This window comes from Pezoporus flaviventris, unplaced genomic scaffold (assembly GCF_033815535.1).
Source record: "Pezoporus flaviventris isolate CSIRO_AGI_PZ_B2104156 unplaced genomic scaffold, CSIRO_AGI_Pfla_v1 ptg000015l, whole genome shotgun sequence".
NCBI classification, from domain to species: Eukaryota; Metazoa; Chordata; class Aves; order Psittaciformes; family Psittacidae; genus Pezoporus; species Pezoporus flaviventris.
In genome coordinates this window covers 42,723,154-42,737,555 of record NW_026892563.1, presented here as the reverse complement: position 1 = coordinate 42,737,555, position 14,402 = coordinate 42,723,154, and the positions used below count along the sequence as shown (strand labels likewise).

Sequence of the window (14,402 nt, the reverse complement as noted above, 5' to 3'; positions counted from 1 at the left end):
AAGCTTACTGAGCATACTGAGTTTTTCTAGCAAATATGATTTCCTAACTGTTACTACATAAACTGAACAGTCTGGTACAAGTTCTCCTTTCTGCTTATTAGAATCTAGAGCTATGAGAAATTATGGAGGTGTTTTGAAAACAGAATAACAGGTTTTAGTCTGGTTTCCCACCACATAGATTTGAACATAAAATCCAAACCAAAAATACCCCAAACAACTGAAAACCTTGAAACAATGGTTATAAAAGATTACTAGTGTGAAAATCTCAGCATAGTGTTGAACAATCAAAACCTTCCAGTTACAGATGTATTCTGTCACGTATCTTGTCCTCAGGAACTGCTGCTACACTCTCAAGTGCTGATTGAACATTCTGGCACACTGCAGAGTGTGTTTCTACCGCTGCTGTAACACATACTCGTGCTTTATTGATGTTAGCCCCTGGTTAGCCTGCCATTGTGATTTCTGTAGAATGCTTTTCACAATACAGAAGCATGTTGTAAAAACCAGCTGCCACAAATCAGAGGGCGAGTTAGATGACCTAAGAAGTATGTAAAACAGCCTGGCTTCTTCATAATTCTTTGTTCATCTGCCCTTTTCCTCCCCATGCCTGCCCCCCAAAAACCCCAAAACGACAACAACATAAACCCCAAAACAACGATAAAGGGAAAGAGAAGAAGGAAGAAGTGTACCTGATGAGGAAGATCCTGAGCCTGGGAACTCTCAAAACCCCTTCCAGCCTATATCTGCTGTAATCTCTGAGGTATGAGAATATGTGGAAATCTGGATCGGTTTAGACCTACCACTAACAAATGTCTGAGAGGTAATGACAAAAATAGTTCACTTAAAAGAATTGTTCTCATCTCAGTCTCGTCAGTCTTGTTTTATGTGCATTGAATCAATGCTTTCATGTTAACAAAGTCCCCTGCTACTGATATGGTGACAAAAAGTTTTGTAGGCACGGTAAAATAAAGGTATTGTAAACAGCTGACTGAACAGGTTTCCTAATTAATAGATGCTCAGGGGTGGAAAATATTCAAGGTCTATTAGTTTCTTGGAAAGTGTTTTAGTGATGTAGTGAGTCATATAAAATCTCCCTGACTACTTCTACTATTGAGATATCTGAGCATAACCTGGTTTCTGTTGAAAACAGACACATTAAAAGTATATTAATATACAAAGTGCCTTTAATAGGTATTTCTGGGGTCAGGAAGTTCTTCTTTACTACACTGTATTTTATTCCGTTGACTTGAGATAACGTAATCTCAAGAAACACATAAACTCTCAGGAATTTTTCCAGTCAGTAGTTCAAACACTTGCTTCTCTCGAGGACAAAAGCGACCATATCCATGTACCTTGTACAGTCAGCTGCATGCACAGTAACCCAACTTATAGTAACGTACAGCGTAAGAAAAGAAGGGTATATCTGCAAGTATTGTGGAGACATTGATTCAGTGATATTGAAGATGTGAAGCAGCTTATCATTGAGTCTGTGTGACACAATTGGTGTTTGTCCAAATCACGGTGGCGATTTCTGCATACTTAAGCTCTGTGCATGTGTATTTTGTTTTAACTAAAACCACAATCCAACACATCACTAAAATAAGGAAGAAATTATGAGGCTTCTAACCTTCTGCTCAGGAATGTTGATGTTTTTTGCTCAGCTAGCTTATTTTGTCTTGTCATATGACCAAAAAGAAAGCAGGAAAACAGTCTATAAACCTAAAGATAATTTCTTTTCCTGCTAATATTTTGTCTTTTATAGATGTGGGATAGAACAGAAAAATATTTTAGGACTATTTTGATTTTTTTAAATAGTCTTCCTGTCTTATTAATCAGGTTACAGCATTGCAAGTTGTTAAAAAGATTCTTCTGCTTTTTGTTAGAATGAAAAGCAAATTGAAAAGGAAAAGAAGCGGCAAAGGTTGGAGACTGAAAAGGCTACAACTGCCCTGAAATCTCAAACAGAACAGGAACAAATGGATGGCCATCACTTATCAAGTAGCAGTAGCCAAAACACAGATGACAGTAGATTAGAAGCGTGCAATTCTGCAACTGCACAGCTTTTGCAGCATGAAGCAGAGAACGAGCAGCAAGCCTCAGAATGCCTAGACTCAGGTGAACCGCTTCCTTTTAATGTGTCATTTAATGTTATTTATCTCATAGTTCCTCCGTCTGTCTGTATTATTTTTCATGATGCCATATATCAGTTTAATCTACTGAAAACATAAAAATGCACTATTAGGTTATTGTATTGGAAAATCTGCTTTGAAAAAGCACGTGGTTGTTGGTGTGACTGATACTGTAGCTGAAACGACATTCGTTTTCATCATAGAATCATAGAATAGTTAGGGTTGGAAAGGACCTTAAGATCATCTAGTTCCAACCCCCCTGCCATGAGCAGGGACACCTCACACTAAGCCATATCACCCAAGGCCTTGTCCAACCCGGTCCATGGTCCACATTCCATCAGTACCAAGATGATTCAAATTCCTTTATGAAAGCAGAGAGTTTGCATATATTTTATGCTTACAATTTATTTTCTATAGCAAAATGTTTTATAAATTGTACATTTCATATTTTGTGTATAGACCTCATAGCAACCTTCCAGTATCTGAAGGGGGCCTATAGGGATGCTGGGGAGGGACTCTTCATTAGGGACTGTAGTGATGGGACAAGAGGTAATGGGTTAAAACTTAAACAGGGGAAGTTTAAATTGGATATAAGGAAGAAATTCTTTCCTGTTAGGGTGGTGAGGCACTGGAATGGGTTGCCCAGGGAGGTTGTGAATGCTCCATCCCTGGCAGTGTTCAAGACCAGGTTGGATGAGGCCTTGGGTGATATGGTTTAGTGGGTGGTGTCTCTGCTAATGGCAGGGGGGTTGGAACTGGATGATCTTAAGGTCTTTTCCAACCCTAACCATTCTATGATTCTATGATTCTATAAGTGTGGAATGAAAATGCTGATGTATCTCCTTGCAACAACTGGATTAGAAGTTGATCTAGGATAGTCTATGAATATAATTTGTGGTATGTAATGCTTTATTTCTGTTTGGTACAGATAACAGCAAGAAAAAAAGTAAAAAACCAAAATTAAAAAGGGGCCACAGAGTAGAACCTGTTAATACAGAGGATGCTGTTCCCAAAAATCCTACACCACCACCAACTCTTCCACCGGGTAAGTATACTAACAAACAATAATCAGTGTCTCAGTTTGTGGTTATTAATCCTTTAAAATACTCACATGTGCATGATGAAACTGGAATGGTCTTCAGAGATACGCTACTGTACCTTACTCTCTAGGAAATTTTTGATGCAGTTTTCCACTTCATGGTATAGACTTTCAGCACTATTGGTTTGATCTACTCCACGCAGGAAGATGTTGTTATTTTCACCATAAAAAAAGTCAGAGACTTGACTACTCACTGATGAAAAGTGATAAAAATATCAGTATTTTAAGGGTAAATCAGTTTATTTTTAAAGTATTTCGTCATTATTCACTGTATATACAATATATTACATACTTCTGGCATTTCTAAATGCTTTCATTTCTCCCAAAGAGAATTGGCTTCCATACATTTTGTCAGAATCAAGTGCAGTCGTGCCATGTTTTGACTGTCTTTGTTTTCCTTTAGTTGGCTGGGGAACTCCCAAACTTAATAGACTTCGAAAACTTGAGCCTCTTGGTGAAACACATCATGCTGGTAATTGAAAATATTTTGGATTTTGTACCTTTTTGAAGCATTTTCCATTGTTTTATTCACTTCTACATTAATTTCATTCTTCATCTCTTTTTATTTTTATATTTATTTCTTAGTGCCAATTTTCATTGACCAAAAGCTAACCTTTTTTGCTTAGTAGAAAGCATCTTTTTGATTTTTCAAATCTTATTTATTTATTTTTTTTTACTAAAAAGGGTTAGTTCTCTCATAAAGATTCACATAGAGAGTTTAAAGTGGCACAGACAGCAGAACCTATTAATGACCTGAAGTGATTTGCACAGCAGCATTTACCTAATGTTATAATGTGCCATATAGCAAAAAGCAACAGGGCCGGTTACTTTGAGTCCAAACACACATTACATTCAAAATGAAAATTTCAGTGTGTTTTTCCATTGTCCTTATGTGGGCAGTTCATCGTTACCTGATGCCATGAGCACAGGAGCTGGGTTACCTGGATACTGGAAAAGGTCTGTGGCGCTGCAGAAAGACCTAAGCAGAACTGCAGAGATGCAGCGGGGCTTATTAATTTGGCATCTATAGTGGCTCGTCCACATTCAGGCTGATCCTGCACTAAGCTGCCTGTTTGTTTCTACGCTGATCTTATAATCTGATGTGGAAGGGCTAATCACTTTACAGTGCTGAACCCAAATGTGCTCCATGTATTTCTGTAGTTCTTTGAAGCATAGCCCCACATGCAGATGAATTTGCTGTGTGTAAGCTGACTCCTTGTGTTGCCTCTTGAGATAGTCCAAAATTTCTTCTACCCAACACTATGGTTTCCATATGATTTTAAAAGCATAGTCTGTAAGAATTTTGTCATTGATTTGGGGGTGTTTTCTTGAGAGAAGGAAGGATAAAGACGTGGGAATCTCTGAATTAAATGCATTATGATAGCTAGGCCAAAAGAGGGACTGCAATCCCAGCTATGAGGAAAAGCCCAGCATAAATTTGATGGTGAAAGTAATGAGACTTCCAGCTGAAAACTAGGTTATTGGTCTGCCAGGGCAGGTGTTAGTGATAAAGCTTGGAATCTGCTGCTTTACCTAAAGAAGAGTATCCTTGAAATTTCACAAGCTGGTAGGAGAAATGAGTTTAATAACTGGAAATGGTAAGGTGTAGTAGGCAGAGTCATGATTTCTCTCTTCAATAATAACTATTTTCTGGTTTTGAAAGACCATGTAACATAGTTTTTTTTGTATGGTCATTGTTTTTTATATGCTCATATTCCATCTTTTTCTCATTTTTGGATGGTAATGTCTTCATTTTTCTTTTATTTTTATTCTTCAAATTTTGAAAAGCCAAGTGAATATGGAGACATCTGGAGGAATATGAGAGGAGGGTAACCAAACTAAAGCAATGAGATACACAAGTTGAACAAATAGAACATTAATTGAGGAACTCATAGAGAAAGGAGCTCAGTGTGGCTGTAGTGATCCTTGAGCTTAATTCTGGCTTGAATTGATAGCACTGCTATCATGTAGTACAGCACCATGTGGACAAACCTGCTGAAGTTCTGAAGAACATGGAGTTTCTCTGCCAAAGAATCAAAAGAGCCCTAAGGGGGAGTTAAGATCTCTAAACCCTAGATCTTTATTTTTTGCAGAAACATAATGAAAGTGCATAAAATGTAATTTATAGTCTTAATCATAAAACCATCTTGCTCTTCTTTTTTAAAGGCATATAGAGAGAAGGCGGCAAGAAAGAAAAGCCAGACAAAGAGGTAGGGAGGGGGAGAAAGGGAAGAGGTGGTACTCTGTTTTGATCTGTGCCTAGGGGAGGTGTTACCTTTTGTAGCAATAGCATGGGTGGGACAAAGAGGGAAAAAACCCCCAATGCTTAAGCTAGGTTCCCTACTCACAGATGTGTAAGTTAGCAACCTGAGATCTGTGTTAATGTAGTCCATTCGTAAAATAAGGATAATAATTGGAATGTTTTGGAATCTAATGATGGAGAAGATGTTGGTAGGGAAATAATCTCTTGATTATCTCTATAACTGTTGAGAGCAGATGAAATTTGGAGTGGGTTTTTTTTTGATTCTCTGAAGTGCACTTTTTTCTACAGCAATACTATCATTCTGTTGAAGAATTGCTTTGACGGTTATTGGCCAAGTGGTTAAAAAGTCTTTGTATATGGGGCAAATGAGCACCTACCTTCATGTAGACCAGGCTGAAAAACTCAGTTCCAGTAGGATGCCTAGTAGATATTTTTGTCAGGACTCCAAATAAAATTGTAAGAAGTGTCCATAAGAGCAAGGAAAGAAAAGAAGTATTTAACAGTCTGCTTTTAAAAGGTTAAGGAGCCTTGGTTATGCACAGAGGTTATTTTCAGGAGTACTCTCAAAGTCTATGTCCCAGATTGTATCAGTGAAACAGTTGATAGCTCCCCAATGTAAGTCAACCCCTGAAGCTTCAAAACAGATAGGACTTTTTGCAGTGTTGATTTCTGCTAGTCCATAGAAACACATGGGAATAGGTGTTTCTCAGTATTCCCATGAATTCTAACCTGGGTCTTTTTCAGTCAGGATAGCACTTACTCCTTTGGTTTTGTCTTAAATATGATTTTTTGGAAGTGTCACAAATATGACTTAGACCTTGCTGCTGAAATGTGTAAATTAGTGCAGTGTGTGAGGTTAAAACAACCTCCAAAGGGCTGGGTTTTAATGCTAGGTGTTTTCAGAGGCATAAATCTGTCTTAGTGATTTAATGTGCAAACTGAAAAAGTCAAGTGGTTTTACTACATATACAAGGCTATTTAGTACATACATTAACTCGGTTTTGTGTCATTCTTAGCAGAGAACATTATGTTGGATGTTTAGGCAGAGTTAGCAGGCAGTGGAGTCAATTAGAGAAATCTTTAATTATACACTTATTTTCACTAAAGACTGCAATTTTTCCAGTCATGCTAATGATTTTAGCACAACACTGGGTAACGAGTGTCTGTTTATTGTCACTGGAGGATATATTTGCAAGAATGATAAACCTCTCTCATTATAAGAGGTAAAATTGCCTGCCAGTCCTAAAGCCAGCCTTCAAGAAACTGACTAATCAAACATCCATTGTGCAAGTTTTCATTTACACTATAACCATTTGGTTTGGGATTTTGTGTTGGCAGGCCGTCAAGGCTTTGTTAGGGAGGAGGTTGTCTGTATAAGCAAAATTGAGATTTGAATGCTTCAAAAAGCTGCTTTTGTTTTTTCTTGATTTCTGCCTGTTTCCTCTTACCATCTTTCATGATACTATTTTGCTTGTGAAATGCTTGCATGTACCAGTGTGCATGTTGGGATTTTTTCACTCTTAGATCAATCACAAATGTATGAGAATACTCCTTATTCTCTTCTGGTGCGTTTAATAACTTTGTCTTGAATGATTTCACTACTTTAAACTCCTTTATAGAGAAAAGGAAACATTGCACTTTCATCTAAAAATTCTTAATATAGCTATTTCAGAAAGTTATTATGGCTTTTCCAGACAGATGCTCACCCTAAACTCTGGGTGCTGCATAGCGTTACTGTCACTTAAAACTTCATTGCAATGCAGACTTGACTACAGCAACATTCAAATTTTGATACCTCATTTCTTCATTTGTTACTTAGACACTTTGGATGTCATTTCCTATTTTTAGGAATGTTTACAGGTCACCTTTGGGCTTGATCTTGAAAATGCTGATGCATGTATTCAAAATGTAATTAAACCCTGTTTTGGCCAGTATACCTCCAGACATTAACCAGCACGATGTCTGAAAGTTGCTGGTAGGAATTAGCTCTAAAATTGCAGGTCACCTTGTTTTCATTAAGAAAGCAAGAATTTACCTTATTTAAACACCCTTTAAGCAAGAGAGAGAATAAATGACAGATTAATGTGGGGTTTTTTTCTCTGCTGTTTCTTATACAGATTTCTATGGAAAGCCTTTGCCCCCACTGACTCTACGCCAAAGACCCAACAGTGATACCCACGATGTCATTGCTTAACTGGATCATAAACAGCATTTATAAAACATCATCCAAATATTATTTCAGAAATATTTTTTTTTTGCTCTTGAAGGGAAGTTTAAAAAATCACACATTTATCAGCTGGCTACAGAATAACTTGGTGACAATTAAACATGGAGTTTGTTCTGTCGTACTTAGTGCATCGGACTGTCATTTACTTTTCTCATCACCAGCTCTTCTTCAGATTTTAGCAGGAAATCAAAAAAGGTCTAGGTTTCCATGGATGCTCCTATGAACATGGTACTGAATATTTATTGGGTTTACTTGCGAAAATACATAGCTGTAAACCTGAAGAAAAACATCTTCAGGATCACCTAATACTGGATTGTACGTTCTCACCAAGGTCTGTCTCGAGGTGCTGCACAGTTGTTGGTATTTTTACAGCTAATAAGTTATTCTAAACCGTTTTGTAAGATTCATGTATGTTAGGATGAATATAGGAAAGTTATGCAAAAAATATTGAGTATATTTTTCTAACTTTTTATAAAATTATTTGGAAGTTTGAGAGGACACATATACCTGCTACCAATAAAACAATAACTAGGAAGCATTAGAAAGCTGATAGTCAAGTGCATACAAATAGAGTATGCTTGACTCTTACATTTCTCTTAAGTAGCAATACTTTTTATTAAGCGTTACATTACCAGATGCATATTTCATATTTCTGGCAATCTGAGGGAGGGGGGAGGAAGGTAGAAAGGAAAATTTAAGATAAATACTTTTTATACAAACAATGCTATTTGGATTGTCTGAACGTTTTCTTATGTGTTGTTTTCTTTGTTTTGTTAACCAAGTTTGCCATAGGTAATAAACTCACTTCAAAAAGTAGAGCTGAATATCGTATTGTCAACTAAAACACACGGAGATTGCACATAGTGAAAGTTTTTTGCACTAATTCAGTCACCAGTTTTGATGGAAAACTGAATCGACCACTATGCAGATAAGCTCCGGTTGTTTTTAATCTTAATAATACTAAAATACCATCTTGAAAACGAGAGAAACCCGAGATTTTTAAGGACTTCTATAATACTTCCATGCAATATGTCAATATTACATTAATCAAATCACAAAGTGCATATGCAACAAGGGTTACAGTTGGACATATTCCTATTTGGTTTTCCTCTTACACTGGAGACAGCCATTGGTATATTGTGTAAGGGTGTATTGTTATGCCACTTACCTTTTTTTACAGCAAGGATAAAACCCCATTCAAGGGTTTTTCGAAGAAGCAGCACTTGATTTTCTGTTATGCTCTCAGTCTTCCATAACACGCTATTACCAAATGATTTCAGTAAATGTTAAAACAACGCAATGTATATATTCAGCACTTAGACATTAGAAACCTTTGCCACGCACCCCTTACGGCAATGAGTTGCACAAATAAACATCTACCAATGAATCAAAATGCAATTATTCAGATTTTTAAAGAGGATGATGGAGTGGGGGAAGAGAAAATCAGTCTTAAGAATATGAGTTTGGAATAGGTGGAGAGGAATATTCCAAGTTTGCCAATTTAGTTTAAGGATGAAACAATTTGCATGTGACTGTCAGCATGGGAATACTTTTGTTGTATTCTAATAGTGTCACATGGTTCGATTGGATTATTCTCAGGATTTAGTTATTTTCACTTCAGACAAACACAATATTAAGTGGAAGGGGGACACACACCATAAAAGTTTATGTGTGCAATCTCAATCTTACTCTTTAGCTATGTTTCCACTTCATTTTTTTGGCATAACAGCTTTATTTTGTCAGGCTTGTATATATATATATATATATATATTTAACAGCTCCAGTTTCTAGAACTGTATTACCCTTTTCTTTTAACACGCACCAAAAATAAATTAATGGAAGTCTTTATTAAAAACCTAAAGCTAAATACTGCTGTGGCAACAAAATACGAGAAACTGAAATGTAAGGTGTTGATACTTACATGTGAAACGTGTGTTATGTGTGCTGTGTGTGCGGACACATGTATCGGGTTTGTTTCAGCTTTTAAAATAAATGGTACCAATATATCACCAAAGTACTCAAAGATTTTATTAATATGCTCTGTAATTATTTACCAGAGTGGGTTTTTTTTCAGTAATTTATACTACCTTGACTTTTTATTTGCTCAAGACATTTATATATAGAATAACACTAATGCACAGTGTCAACATGTTTCCCACATGAGCATAAATTCAGTTTTTTGGAAGCAAGTCTGGTCATAAATGTTTAATAGCTGCAAGTCTCATTTATGTTGCTAAAATGTACCAAATGGAGACCTTATAGAGAGAATCTTTACATGGTTTTACAACTGCAATGTGGTCATATTTGTATTATTATCCATTAGGTTTAGCTTCACATCTGTGACGTGGTCTCTCCATGTAAATCATGCACAGTGAGGGGCACTCATTGAGGTGAGACAAAAGCACTATGATTTTAGAGGAAGCTGTTTGATAATCTTGTGATTCTATTTCAATTCCACAGTTCTGATGGAGAATTAGAAAGCCTTAGAACAAGTACGTGCAGTAGACAGCTGGTGCCAGCTTTCTAATGCCCCTCTTGTGAGCCCTGGTTACAAGGAGCAAGATGGAAGCAGCAGAGGACACCCACAGCGAGGCCTGTGTAATAGGCAACCCTCAAGCACATCCATCACCCTGTTGGCTATCAGTGTAGCCATGGAAGCCCTGTGCAAGAGGATTTGAGCCCTTGGTATTGCTCACCTTCTGGGCTGTGGACTCCATATGAGCTTTATAAAGGTGGTGGTGATTATCCTTTCCTTGAAACTCTTAAGTACCATACCTCTATCCTCTAGGGGCCTATATGACACCTGAAAATGGATTTATCAAGTTTGCTCTTTTAGATTACTTTTGAAATAAGGTTGCCAGAAGTGGTCTCATGACAATTTTCTTCTCCAGTAAGAAACCAGTCTATATCCTGAGAATAGTTGTTTCTGGAAATAATGATGTCATATTAGAAAAGATTGATGGCCAGTAACAAAGCAAGCAGCATAGGTGCTTTTTCCCCCCCTTTAGATAACATTCAAGCAGTATTTATCCACTGAGGTGTTCTAGTACTTCATTTGAAAGCTTAGTACTGTAAGTTCAGGATAACTTACATTGCCGTGCTGTCCATTTAGCTTCCTGGCTTCTGGAATTCATTCAACTTACATACTATATATATTTACATCAATAGATGCATCTGTAAATGGAGTGAGGAACCATATTCTTAAAGTAAGTGTAATCTGAGACAAGTTTATCTTTGGATAGAAGAATCTTTCTCTTGTCTGGTTGGTTTTGTGCAGGTTTTGTTTTGTTGATTGGTTTTTTTTTCCCCCATTTTATCCCCCTGCTGTTTACATAAGCTGTATTTTCTTACTTAGGATTGCTTTGGCAACTGTTTTATAGTAACAAAATCTGTGCTTTCCAGAAGATTTTAGGAAAGTGGATGGTGGAATGGTTAGCAATTTTTGTATACTCCCCAGCGAATATGAACTTAAGATCACTGTGAATTCTCTTCCCATTGGACTAGCAGAAAGATTGAGAGAGGACAATCTTGAGTGAGAATGAGTAATGAGATAAGAAGTCTTTGCATCAAGCAAAGTATGTGTGAAGACCAACAAAGCCAAGTGGAGTTTAATGTGGGGCTCAAACCCATAAGCCTGAGATTAAGACTTTCATTATACTGTTGTGGTTTTAGCTGAGATAATCTTAGCTGGTACAATGCTGTGTTTTCAATTTATTATGAACATCATGTTGATAACCTCCAATGTTCTCATTGCCAAGCAGTGCTTACCTGAAGTCAAGGACTTTTCAGTGCTCTGCCAGTGAGGAGGAGCACAAGATGGGGAGGGCTTCACGCTTACCTGAGCTGTGCTACTGAAATAACAATGCACTGATAGGCTACTGGATAATAGACTGAAGGCCTGAAGAAGGAGATTTGGGATTTTGAAGCATATACATACATATACACATTTTCTTCAGAAGGCAGTAGATTTTGCAGACCTCAAACAGAAGCTTAGTCATGTTTGCATTTGCTAATGCAAAAGTGTCCTAAAACTTATGGTCCTTAAAAAGTTTCCCAAAGAGTACTTAATGCCAGTAGCGTTAATTTACATGATCTTCTAATCTACATATTGTGTATCCTACAAGTCATACCATCCATGACTTTGATCTCCCTGAAACCTAGCAAGCTTTTTCTAAGTCTGTCCTAATAGAACAAACAAGGTGAATATTGTTTGCCTGTGTATTCCTAAATTACTATATAATAATAGCATAGACTCGATTGCTGCTTGCTCCAGAAAGTGTGGACACCTGAAACTGAACAGTGGAAGTCACAGTAGTGGCCTGGCTTTCCTGTTCCCTAGGCTTGGAGGATGTTGATGCACTTGGTGTTACTTCTGAATGTTGACTTGTTATTCAAGACATTTCAGCCATCGTCCACTCTGAGGAGACAACAGGGCATACACCGCGTCCTCTTCCTTTGTTTTCCTGAAAGCCTGGACATGCTTAGGAAACACAAGCTTGAAATAAGGTAACTTGTGTTTAAAGGAAATGTGTTAGCTTGAACGAGCTGTGCACTGAGGTCATAGAGGAGTTCTGGAGATAACGAATTTCACAGCTCACTGTTTGAGATCTAACAGGGCACCCAGGGATGTACATGGTCACTCGGCATGGCAAGGGTAGCTGCTTAGGTGACAGATATCACATTGGTTTGGGTTGGTTTTTATTAAGAGGAACAGCAGCCTGCCTTTCAAAATGTACTGGTTAATCCCCACCGAGCCAATCCATCTCTTCAGTAGCACACGAGGCAGGTTCGCAGTCACATTTTTACTGTGCTGTTGCAGTTCACCTGTTTGTGATGGGGATGTTGGCAGTGAACAAGCCACGTCCGTGAAGTCCTATCTTCTGATGCATTGCAAATCTTACTGGTTTCAGATGCATTAAACAACACCGATGGCACCATCTACAAGTGGAATATAACCCTAGACTCAGGGCAAGGTGGCTCATTCAGTGTACTTCTTTGTTTTATTGCGTGACAGCCTGGACATTGAGTTTGTCTTAAACATGGCTTACATTGTGTAGCGTGAGAGCCAGGAAACTGAGCTTGTCTCAGGCACCATTTACATTCTACCGTAGGAGGCCTTGCAAGAATTAGCAAACAATAAGGATGTTAGCTCTAAACACAGCGTAGACAGGATAGTTGTGACCCCTTTGTTCAAAGGTGATAAGCCTCCTTTCAGGTCGTGACATATGGGTATAGGAAAATTCAAGTATTGTATGTATTTTCTTGTATGTCACTGGTGTCGGCAGAATTACAGCCACAGAGAACTGTACTTTTAATACCAGTTCTGTGTCTGTTGGTACAACTCATTTAATAAAAAGCCTTTCTGCTATCCTTTCACATTTGATACGTAAGAGGCCTCCATTGTATTCCTGGCTTTTTGTCAGGATCCTGATTGAAATATTCTAAATAAGCTTTCAAGTTTGATGGTCATTTGCACAAGGTTTGCATAAATGTCCTTAAGTCTTCATTAGTCAGTGCCTGAAACTCAAATATTTATCTGTACGATTGCACTCCTGCCTTTACCTTTGCACCCCTTTCCAGCCTGGATTTCAGAGGCCAGTTTCACCAGGTGGAAGCTGCATGGGCAGACTTTAATCAAAACCACTGTTAAACAAGGGGTTGCTCTTGCTGAACGGGTTGCAAAATCCCAATGGGCATAGCAGGCTTCCAGTATCTGAAGGAGGCCTATAAGGATGCTGGGGAGGGACTCTTCATAAGGGACTGTAGTGATAGGACAAGGGGTAATGGGTTCAAACTTAAACAGGGGAAGTTTAGATTGGATATAAGGAAAAAGTTCTTTCCTGTGAGGGTGGTGAGGCACTGGAATGGGTTGCCCAGGGAGGCTGTGAATGCTCCATCCCTGGTGGTGTTCAAGGCCACATTGGACAGAGCCTTGGGTGACATGTTTTAGTGTGAGGTGTCCCTGCCCATGGATGATCTTAAGGTCCTTTCCAACCCTAAGTATTCTGTGATTCTGTGTGATCAGAGGAGGAACTGCCCCAGCACATCAGCAGCCTCAGATTCTAGCACTGCTAAACCAGTTACAGTTGGTGAACTGGGCTCTGGTGGTTCTCCTGTTTAATGTTCACAAGGAATGTGTTCTCTGAACACATGTGTAAGACATTTAATCATAGAATCATAGAATAGTTAGGGTTGGAAAGGACCTTAAGATCATCCAGTTTCAACCCCCCTGCCATGGGCAGGGACACCTCACACTAAACCATGGCACCCAAGGCTCTGTCCAACCTGCCCTTGAACACCACCAGGGATGGAGCATTCACAACCTCCCTGGGCAACCCATTCCAGTGCCTCACCACCCTTACAGTAAAAAACTTCCTTATATCCAGTGTAAACTTCCCCTGTTTAAGTTTTAACCCATTGCCCCTTGTCCTGTCACTACAGTCCCTAATGAAGAGTCCCTCCCCAGCAGCCTTACAGGCCCCCTTCAGATACTGGAATTTGTGTGAATGATTCTCGGGTCTCTATCTCTTTGCAACAGCAGCAGGTTAAGCCACAGCTGACGCTCAAGGGTGGTTCAGAGGAGTCCGAATAGCGAAGTCTGTGTAAACGTGGGCCCGCCATCAGTGGTGAAAAGCCATTCGCCGTGAGGACGGCAGCAGCACCTCCAGCTGCTCGGGGATGAAG

The 14,402-nt window shown here is 38.6% G+C and overlaps 1 protein-coding gene across 6 annotated transcripts in view; it reads left to right on the top strand.

Annotated features, from left to right (window-relative positions):
- Positions 1–8,567, top strand: part of ARL13B (ADP ribosylation factor like GTPase 13B) — a 34,632-nt gene extending 26,065 nt beyond the window's left edge. For 2 of the 6 annotated variants that reach the window (XM_061454331.1, XM_061454333.1), the window contains exons 6-10: positions 664–760; positions 1,884–2,115; positions 3,058–3,174; positions 3,632–3,700; positions 7,609–8,567. In XM_061454331.1, coding sequence (XP_061310315.1) covers positions 664–760; positions 1,884–2,115; positions 3,058–3,174; positions 3,632–3,700; positions 7,609–7,685 — 592 coding nt within the window. In that variant the 3' untranslated portion in view covers positions 7,686–8,567. Of the gene's footprint in view, positions 1–663; positions 761–1,883; positions 2,116–3,057; positions 3,175–3,631; positions 3,701–5,394; positions 5,439–7,608 lie in introns of all 6 variants that reach the window. The other 4 variants (XM_061454335.1, XM_061454337.1, XM_061454334.1 and 1 more) reach the window with 3 other exon arrangements.
- The last annotated feature ends 5,835 nt before the right edge of the window (positions 8,568–14,402 follow it).